The 10,948-nt window shown below is 46.5% G+C and overlaps 1 protein-coding gene across 1 annotated transcript in view; it reads right to left on the bottom strand.

Annotated features, from left to right (window-relative positions):
- Nucleotides 1–8,678: 8,678 nt before the first annotated feature.
- Nucleotides 8,679–10,948, bottom strand: part of MX2 (MX dynamin like GTPase 2) — a 43,729-nt gene continuing 41,459 nt past the window's right edge. The window contains exon 14 of the mRNA XM_007947319.1: nt 8,679–8,909. Coding sequence (XP_007945510.1) covers nt 8,679–8,909 — 231 coding nt within the window. The remainder of the gene's footprint in view (nt 8,910–10,948) is intronic.

Genomic DNA, 10,948 nt, shown 5'->3' on the forward strand with positions numbered 1-10,948 from the left:
TATCCTAAACAAGCTCACAGCTCTCCATGTGCACTGCTGAGGATGAATTCTCTATTAAAGAAACTTCAAATATTGTATTTTCTACTAAATAATTTCAAACTCCGTGGATCTTTGAAAATTTCCTCCTCCTTTTCTAAGCAATTTCTTCTTTAATACCAGCACCCTACTTGGTTGCCGTGAACAAAGCACCACATCACCCTCTCATATGTGCCATCCTCCCTCTCCTTTGTGCATGGCCCTCCCTCTGCTTGAGCTGTCTTTCCCCCGTGAGCTCATTGAGAAATTTTCCCTGCTAAGGTCATATCTTCTATGGTACCTGTGGTAGTTAAGGTTGTTGTCAACTTGGCTGGGCCTGGTTGAGTGGCTGGGCAGCTGGAGGTAGTTATTCCCCATGATGAGACTGGCAATCAACTTCGTGGTGGAATCTGCCACGAGCAGCTAAGTAGCTGCTTTAGGGATGTGGTCTGCTTCCTGTATACAAGGAGAAGCTTTGGGATTGGTCTCTAGACTTTTGGCATGCCTGAACCCTACATGTAGCCAAGCTGTTGTCCAACAGCCTGCCACGCCCTGCCCTGCCCATCTTGGGACTTCATCTGGCTTTGAATTAGTGGCCTGCCACGTTGTAAAGGCAACCGTGCCTTTTTACTTTTCAACCTTGGGCTTGTCAGCCTCAGCAGCCAGCAGCTATCTGAGTGAAGAAAAGCCTCCAGCTTAAGTGGGCCAGGAGCAGGAGGCAAAGCTGAAGTCCAAGGTTGAGGGGCTTTTACTGAGCCCCTAGAGTCTGGCACTTTGAACTCAGACATAGAGCCTCTAAACTGTAAGAGAATAAACTCCTGTTTGTTCAGGTATTCCATTTGGTTATCTGTCAGGGCTGTACCAGATAACCAAAACAGTATCCCTGTGTTACCAGGGGTCCTGGGACCCTGAGTGAGGATACTTGCCTTCTACTGACAAAAAATTGAACAGGAGAGGCAATGTGTCCACATGAACCAAAGTTTATTAAAGACAAAGGAGAAGGAGGGGAAAGAGGCTCATGAGGGAGAGACAGAGAGGAGCTTCCACCTATGCTAGTGTGGTAGTTAAGTTTGTGTCAACTTGGCTGGGCCTGGTTGAGTGGCTGGGCAACTGGATGTAGTATTCCCCATGAAAAGACTGGTAATCAACTCTATGGTGGAATCTACTGTGAGCAGCTGAGTAGCTGCCTTTGGGTAGGTGGTCTGCTTCCCATATATAAGTAGAAGCTTTGGGAGCAGCCTCTAGCTTATGGCACCTTGAACCCTGTATGTAGCCACGTCATTGTTCACCAGCCTGCCATGCTCTGCCAACCTTGGGACTTATAATGGACTTGAATTAATGGCCTGCTGTGTGATTTGGTAATATCAGGACTGTGCCTTTTTACTTGTCAACCTTGGGCTTGGCAGCCTCAGCAGCCAGCAGCTGTTTGAGTGAAGAAAAGCCTTGAGCTTCAGTGGGCCGGGAGTTAGAGGCAGAGCTGAAGCCCAAGGCTGAGGGGCTTTCACCCAGCCCCTAGAGCCTGCACTTCGAACTTGGACTGTTTGTTAAGGCTATTCCATTTGTAGTATATTCCTGTCAGAGTGGCACTAGGTATTAAGAATAGCTAGCCTCTAGTCTCTCCCCAAAGGATTTTCTAGGGTTTATAAAGGGTTTCAAGCAATAAAAAAATCATCTTTATTCATAAAATGGGCAAGGATTGCCAGGAAAAAGGTGCAGTTATGAAAATCAGGTGCATGTGCAAGAAATAGCCAAGATGGATTCCACCACAAAGGCTGTCAGAACAAAGATGGGACACTGTTTTGGTTACCTAGTGCCTCTCTGACAAGAAACATACCATAAATGGGATGGTCTTAACAAAGAGATTATTCTTACAATTTGGAGGCTTAAAGTCCAAGTTCAAAGTGCCAGGCTCTAGGGGCTGAGTGAAAACCCCTCAACCTTGGTGTCCAGCTCTGCCTCCTGCTCCTGGCCCACTGGAGTTAGAGACATTTCTTCACTCAGACAGCTGCTAGCTGCTGAGGCCGAGAAGCCCCAAGGTTGACAAGTAAAAAGGCACACTCCCAATGTTACCAAACCACACGGCAGGCCATTAACTAAGTCCATTGTAAGTCCCCAGGTCGGCAGAGCATAGCAGGCTGCTGAGCAACGACACGGCTACATGTAGGGTCCAAGCATGCCACAGGCTAGAGACCATTCCCAAGTATTCTCCTTAAATACAGGAAGCACATCACATCCCAAAGGTTGCTACTCAGCTGCTTGTGGTAGATTCCACCATGGAGTTGATTGCCAGTCTCATCATGGGGAATAACTACCACCAGCTGCCCAGCCACTCATCCAGGCCCAGCCAAGTTGACACATAAACATAACTATCACAGACCCCTCTCAAAGGCTGCTGGGATGCTTGACATGACTTATTCTGGGATGTTGCACATGTGTGATGGTTTCTGAACCCTGGTCCAAGCCCCACTGAGGGATTCTTGCTTTTGACTATTTCTGGTGGAAGGTCCTACTGAATTTCACTGAGCATGCTCTGCGCCTGGTGAGGAACCTTAAACACAGCTCCAAAAGTTTATCAGCATTTTGTAGCTGGATAAGCATGTAAAGCCTTGAAATATAGGTTCTTAACAGTCAATGCAGATCTCTTGTGCACTTCTCCCAAGCCTGAGCCACACCTGTTCCTCCATCCTGAGCTCAGTCTGCTGTTGTGGCATAAGTCTGGCAGCTGGTGTGGAGAGTAGGGAATGCTTCCACCTCCTTGACTGGGCTATCACCTGAATGAAGGTCTCAGCAAGCTTATTTCCCTCCAGTGCCTACCATGGTGCCCAGCACACATACAGTAAGTGCTCAATAACCATAGGCCTACCTGCCTACAGCTCCCATGGTGGCAGAGCCTGGTTCAGCCTTCTTAGTGTTTTTTTCCTCGTTCCATTACTGTACCTGGAAAAAACACAGCATCCAGAGGAGACGCATGTTAGGGGCCAAACAATCTCACTGACTCTCAGCCCTGCGGTCTGCCAGGCCATCAGTAGGGCCCCCAGGCCTCCAGTGCCTGTTGGGGTCCTCCCCCAGCCTCTCACAGCTTACATGGCCTGGGCTGGCTGGCTTATCCCTGAAAGCTGAGCTGGAGCTCATGGACCACCAGCTGCAAGTCCAACCACCTATAATTGGGTGCATATCCTCCAATACCTGTAGGAATCTGACACTGCCCCATTTAAATCCTGCAAGGGTCCCCATCTACAGAAGGAAGGGAGGGAGGAAGAGTTATTCCAATCTGGCTAATCTAGTGTCCAGGGCCAGTGCACCTTGCTCCACTCCCTCCCTTTTCTTGCAATTAGCATCCTTCTCACTACATGAAAGAACCCTGATGGCACAGTGGTTAAAGCAATTGGCCATCAACTGAAAGACCAGTGGTTCAAACCCACCAGCCTCTCCACGGGAAAAGATGTGGCAGTCTGCTTGCAGAAGGATTTACAGCCTTGGAGACCCTATGGGGCAATTCTACTCTGTCCTATAGGAATCAACTCCATGGTAGTAGATTTGGTGGTTTTGGGTCACTACATGAAATATTTCCAAATGGGGAAGCACACTTCCTCTGGGGTCGGTCTATGCACTGGATTTCTTCTGGGGATGTAGTCAGCCTTCTCCTTGGGTCCATCCACCCATGGGCTGCACCTACTCCTCCAGGCCCATTGAGGTGCTCCCTGACATTCCATGGCCTCTGCACTAGAAGGCTGCATAAGCCCCCTTCCCCACTCCATGGAGCAGAGCCTCACATTGTGGGATTAGGGAAGGACTCTATCTGCCACCTGCTTGTCGGTCACTGGTATCTGCCATTGGAATCTGGCAGTTTCAGAAATGTTTCAATAAATGTTTGTTGAAAGAACGACCAACAGTCATTTGGGTGGCTGAGTGTATGGTGAATCTAGAAGGCTGGTTCTGGCACTGCAGGAACTGTTCTCTTTGGCCTTCAGAAGGTCGCTCTAAACCCTGGGTTTTCTCTCGTCTCCTCCCAGCCTCTCGCCCTGTCTCCCAGGAGTTTCCATTTATCACTGAGTTTCGGTTTCGATTTCTTTTCTCCCTGTTACACAGAAATGAAAGTCCAGCTGCGCAGACTACTCCAGAATCCCGGGGCAGGAAGCAGTGAGCGGTTCCGCAAGTAGCTGCAAGTGTCGAAATGGGCGGGGAAGGGGCGAGAAAGGGATCGAGAGATGGGCGGTGCCGGGAGGAGGGGACAGTGCCAGGATGGGGAGGGGAATAGTATATAGACTTCGGTCCCGCGGGACTGGCAGGCGCTCCGTGGCAGCACTGTCAGTCGCACTTAGGTCTGTCCTGACACTGTCCCCCTGGTGCCCCGAAGGCACGTGGGAGGCGACGGGGCCCAGCAGCACCTCCAGGGAACGCAGCAGGACTGACGTTACGTGGTTAGAACATCGGGATGCGCCCTCGCCCCAGGCGCCCTTGGTTTTTCATGGACCCCCAGCTGGCCTGGAGCGCGACCAGGCTCTGGTTCCGTTTGCTTCGTTTTGTGCATGTGACATGTAGACCCGTGCTTCTCAAATGGTGGTCCCAGACTAGCAGCATTGGCATCCCCTGCGAGTTGTTAGAAATTCAGCCCCTCAACTAGAGAGCCATTCCAGGCCATTATGTGCCGTTGAGTTGGACTGGACTCATAGCGACCCCTCCTTGGGTTTCCGAGGCGGTGTCACTACGGAAGCAGATTGCTCAACCTTCCTTCTGAGTTGTGGCTGGTGGATTTGAACCACCAGCCTTCTGGTTAGCAGTCAAGTGCCTTAGGCAAATCTGTATTTTAAGAAGACTCCCTAGGGGATTTGTTTGCAATTAAAGTGCAAAGAGGCTGGCATCTGGAGTGGGTGCCATTCATCTTCTTAAGAGTAGACCTCACTCTGCCTTGTTTTTGCCCCAAGGACCCCCGCAGGGATCCCTGCCCCAGGATGGAGATGCTTAAAATTGGTAATGGGAGTAGTATGGGGATCAGAGTCAGGCTGGCTAGAGGCCCCGCCCAGGGCCCTGGCTTTGTGTACTAGGAGCCTGGCACTGGGGAAGGTACGGCCTTTCCAAATGACTTTTCCTGACAGTAGCGCCAGCTGTCCCCTGGCATTTGCCTGGTGACATGCTGGCAAATCAACATTTTGTGAAAGTTTATTTTTTCAGATGGAGCAGGAGGGACACCTATCACCTGCCTTCACAGGACCACTCCCCTGGAGCTTATGGGAATTGGCCTAGCAGCCCCCTCTTCCAAATTCTCTTTCTGGTTATTCCTCCTCTGCCTGTCAGGAAGACCAGAGACCCCAGCACAATAACCTTGGATTAAAAATGTGATCACTTGGTTATGGAGTTATGAGCCCTGGTGGAGTCAGTCCCCAACTCATGGCGACCCCAAAGCCAAACCAAACCAAACTCACTGCCTTTGAGTTGGATCCGACTCCCAAGGCTGTATCATTACAGAAGTGGATTGCCCAATCTTCCTTCAGAGGGTTAGCTGGTAGGTTTGAACCTCCAGCTTTCTGGTTAGCAGTCAAATGCCTTAGGCACTGCACCACCATAGCTCTGCTTGGTTCAGCACCGTCGCCATGATCTTTTGTAGATTGGTGATCTATAGTGTTTTCATTGGCTGATTTTCTGAAGTAGATTTCTAGGCCTTTCTTCTCAGTCTTTCTTAGTCTAGAAGCTCGGCCGAAACCTGTTCAACAGACAGGCCTCCTCCACTGACAGGTGATGGCTGCTGGTGAGGTGCACTGGCTGGGAATCAAACCCTCGCCTCTCACGAGGAAGGCAAGAATTCTACCTCTGAATCACCAGGGTCTTCAACACAGACATTAAACACTCTATTTATTGTTTTGTCTTTTTATCAAGTAATTCATGCTCATTCTTTAAAATACAGAAAAGTAGGAAGAAGAAAATAAAATTACCTACAATTCTTCAATCTAGAGGTAATCATTGGTGACAAGCTCGCTCTCTTCATTATCTTTTTTTATTGTGCTGAAAATATACATAATAAAAGATGCCAACTCAACAATTTATACACATACAATTCAGAACATCAATTACATTTTTCAAGGTATGCAATCAATCTTGCTATCGTTTTCCAAATCATTCCACCACCATTTACATAAACTAAATGCCCCCTAAACAGAAACTCCCCTTTTCCCTCTCCTTCCTATTCTTAGTAACCAAAAATAATCTTGGTTTTATGTATTTGCTTATTTTCAGATAAGCGAGGCCATAGCCCGTTTGCAACTGACTTATTTCACTCAGCATGATGTTTTCAAGGTTCATTCATGTAGTGGCATGCATCAGGACAGCCTTTCTCTTTATGGCTGAGTAGTAATCTATAAAGCTCTGTATTGTTTAAAAATATATTTTTCTTTATTAAAATCTTCTTCAGGACTTACCACAGAAATGAGAGGTCATTGCAGTCAGGAAACAATACAGTGTCATTGAGGCTCATTTCTCCTAAACCCATTGCCTTTGATCAATGCCGACTCATAGAGACCCTATAGGACAGAGTGGAATTGCCCCACAGGGTTTCCAAGGTTGTAGTATTTATGGAAGCAGACTGCCTCATCTTGGTCCTGTGGAGCAGCTAGTGGATTCACACCACTGACCGTTTGGTTAACAGCCATGTGCTTAACTACTGTGCCACCAGGGCTATTCTTTTCTCCTAAAAGACTGGGAAACACAATTATAGTGACCAGTGGGAAGCAGATGGTAGAACTAGATTTGCACAAAAGTGGCCCACCAAGGGACACCACCCTGAACAACCAGTCAGGGTTTAAGTGGTAGCCTTGGGTAACTTCTATCACTTGACAACACTCATTCAGTAGTATAGCATTGATTGAGAGGTTACTATGTGCCAGATGAAAGGCTAGGTGTTCGAACCCACCCAGAGGCATTTCAGAAGAAAAGCTTAGCCATCTGCTTCTAAAAGCTCACAGCCATGAAAACACTATGGAACATAGTTTTACTCTGATACCTGTGTGGGGTTGCCATGAGACAGAGCTAACTCCATGGTGTCATAAAGCAAGATAGCAGAGCCTGTTGAAATTCAAAATAAAGAGCTTTTATTAAAGGGTAAGGAGTTTGCAAATTGGGAATCACAAAGCCAGAGGATTCCAAACTAAATGATCTAGGAAGGAAAACAGAGAGTTTATATAAGAAGATACAAGGAAATTCAGTAAAAATCAGTGTTTGGTTGACATTTAAGTAATAGTTACAAAATTGGGTAATGCTTCATGTGATTAGTAGGAGATTACATATATTTCTAAAGTTGTTTTTTAAAGTTACAAAGTAATCATTAAATTGGGTACAGCTGGCCTCAGAATAATCATGGGACCCTGTGGTGGTTATGTTTGTGTGTCAACTTGGCTGGGCCTGGTTGAGTGGCTGAGCAGCTGATGTAGTATTCCCCATGATGAGACGGGTAATCAACTCCATGGTGGAATCTACTGTGAGCAGCTAAGTAGCTGCCTTTGGGTATGTGGTCTGCTTCCCGTATATAAGCAGGAGCTTTGGGAGTGGTCTCTAGCCTATAGCTCGCTTGGACGCCGTATGTAGCTGTATCGTTGCTCAGCATCCTGTTATGCTCTGCCGACCTTAGGATTTAGAATGGACTTAAGTTAATGGCCTGCCATGTGGTTTGGTAACATCGGGACTGTGCCATTTTATTTATCAACCTTTGGCTTCTCAGCCTCAGCAGCCAGCTGCTGTCTCAATGAAGAAATGCCTCTAGCTCCAGTGGGCCGGGAGCAGGAGGCAGAGCTAGACCCCAAGGTTGAGGGGCTTTCACCCAGCCCCTAGAGCCTAGCACTTTGAACTTGGACTTAAAGCCTCCAAACTGTAAGAGAATAAACTCCTGTCTGTTAAGGCCATCCCATTTGTGGTATATTTCTTGTCAGAGTGGTACTAGGTAACCAGAACAGACCTTCTTTGCTTGACTGCAGGGAGGACATCCATAATTCTAAAGTTTAAATAAACATCTGTTCTGAGAATTGTTTTGGACCTGGCTTCCTGAGAAGCAAACAAAACTTTTAAGTAAGTAAAATTTACATTGTTTTCTGAACTTGTTTACCAGGTAATTTTCTCAAGGTACAATGAAGAACAACAGGAATAACAGGATACATTCCTAAAGCAGAAGTTACTTTTGATTAAAAATGGAGTTTTAGCCTCAGATCTTAGCAAGACCACTACCTCAAGTGAGGAGTCTGGAGTTAATTTGGGGTGCTGTTACTCAACAGCAACTTTTTTTTTTTTTTTTTAATGTACCAGGCAAGAGTCTGGAAATATAAAAGAAGAACATGATATAGTCCTTGCCATCTCCAGGGTCTCATAATCTGATGGGGAAAAGTGACAAAGGGACAAAGAATTATTGTTTTATTTGAGAATGCTATAATTGTGTCCTATAAGGGCCCAAAGTCAGACAGAAGTGCCCACCTCTTCATGGCAGCCAGGGAAGACTTTCTGGAGGAGGTGACAGCTGAGTATATGATTCTTCTGCCAGGGTGACCTCAGCTATACCCCTTGTATAAATGTAGTACTAAGAAGATGAACACAGCACCAGAAAACTCTGGCACCACCTCTCCTTTCAATGGATGCACACAGGAAAGCACCCCAAAGCATCACTGCCCTCCAATATGTTGTCTCCTTTAAGTGGAGAAATGATTGAGTGTGCGCTGCGCCTGCATGAGCCCGTAAATTCTCTCCTTAAGGAACCTCCTCTTGGCGGCTCTTTCCCTGTGCTCTTGCAGCAGCCAGGCATAATGGTCTTTCTCCTGTAATACTTGCATCATGGATCTTTGCAGGCAATCGCCATTCTCTTGGAGCACGAAGAACTGAATTAAGAGGGGGATCTGGTTGGCAAGACGTGTGCTGGTTTCCTGGAAGAGTGGGTTAAGAGGGTTAGTGGGAAGAGTCTTGGCCCAGAGCCTGAGATTGTTGAGAGAAGGCCTGGTCTTGATGGCATGTGTGGGTGCCTTGATAAGACCTGGACTTCATATGTCCATGGATGCCCCGATATTTCCCACTCTATTGTTCAGTGTTATAAGTTGAATTGTGTCCCTTCAAAAGACATATTCAAGTCCTAACCCACTGGTATCCATGAATGTGATATTATTTGGAAATAGGGTCTTTGAAGATGTTCACAGTTAATATCTGGGTGATACAAATGGCTTGCTTTTGACTACTAACTTAAAGGTTGGCAATTTGAACTCACCCAGCGGCACTATGGAAGAAAGGCCTGGTGATCTGCTTCTGTGAAGATTACAGCCCATGGAGTTCAGTTCTACTTTTTGATACATGGGCTTTTGATGAGCCAGAATTGACTTGATGATGACAAAGGGCTTTATCAGTTAACTCCCTTACCCTTCAATCAAACCCAAATTTGGTTTGAACCGCCAGCCTTCTGGTTAGCAGTCAAATGCCTTAGGCACTATCCCACCAGAGCTCCTTTATTAATGCATAAAACAAACAAAAAGCACAGGGTGGTGCTATTCAAATCTGAGTAGTGTTCTATCAAAGAGGAGAAGTGACATCGAGTGACAAAAAGAAGAGTGGCCATGTGAAGATACATCTACAAGCCAAGGAACTCCTGGAGCTACCAGACCCTGAGAGAGATAATAAAAATTCTTCCCTTAGATTCTTCAGAGGGAGCATGGCCCGGCCAACACATTGATTTGTACTTCTGGCCTTCAGAACTGTGAGACAATACAAGACATTTCTGTTCTTATAAACCACCATACCAAAAACAAAACAAAACAACCAGCCAAACCCTGTTGTTGAGTGAATTGCAACTGATGGTGACCTCACGTGTTAGAGTGGAACTGCTCCATAGGGTTTTCTTGCCTGTCATCTTTATGGAAGTAGACTGCCAGGCCTGCCTTCTGCAATGCTACTGAGTAGGTTTGAAGCACCAACCTTTAGGTTAGTAGTTGAGTGCAAACTGTTTGCACCACCCAGGGACCTTTATAAGTCTTTATAAGTCAGCTGTAGTCTTTTGTTATGGCAGCTCTAGGAAACCAATACAAGTATCAAACCACATGGCACTTCTGTCTAGGCTGCTTATTGCTTACTACCCAGGCACCTCCTCTAGCACCAAGAACTCATGCAAGTGGGTAGCAGACCCAACACCACCAACTACCCTTCATGGTCTCCTTCATCCCAGGGGGCTCCCCACCACTATTCCCATCCCCTGAGTCCTGGGGGGCCCCATGATTCCCCTCTCCCCTCTGAGAGGCAAAGTAGGCCGAGCTCCAATGTCTGTCTCATGATCTCTCTTCAAATTGACGTCCCCCCTCCCTAGCAGCCCAACACCTATGCCTATGTAACTCTGCTTCTTGAGAAAGGCCTTCAGGAGCTGAGCATCTCTGCACTTTAATCCTTTAGTCACTGGGTGGAGGATCAGAAACCACAAAAATCACAAAAGGTAGAGAAAGGAATTTTAGCCTCTCTTTTGTGGACCTGGTGAGTTTGAGGCACTTTAAGAGCTGAGGGTCTTCTTAACATCAAAGAAAGAGAAATTATAGCTAGCATAGTTAGTGTGCGCTGGATTTTGCTATGTTCTGATTTTATGAAGTTTGTATTCATGCAAAAAAAAAAAAAACCAAAAACCAAAAAACAAAAACAAACTCACTGCCATTGAGTCAATTCTAACTCATAGTGACCCTCCTTGGGTTTCTGAGGTAGTAAATCTTTACAGAAGTAGACTGCCCAGTCTTCCTTCCACAGAGTGGCTGGTGGGTTTGAACCACCAACCTTCTGGTTAGCAGTCAAATGCCTTAGGCACTACACCACCAGAGCTCCTTGAAGGCATCATTGTCTGTGTAATTGCTCCTTCTAATCTTTACCCAGGACTATTACAATGTCCTCAAAATTATTATCATTTGGACAAATAAAATGCAGTACATCCAAAGAATGGAAT

The sequence above is a fragment of the Orycteropus afer genome, unplaced genomic scaffold, assembly GCF_000298275.1.
Source record: "Orycteropus afer afer isolate SDZICR_OR568_19922 unplaced genomic scaffold, OryAfe1.0 scaffold00179, whole genome shotgun sequence".
Taxonomy (NCBI): domain Eukaryota; kingdom Metazoa; phylum Chordata; class Mammalia; order Tubulidentata; family Orycteropodidae; genus Orycteropus; species Orycteropus afer.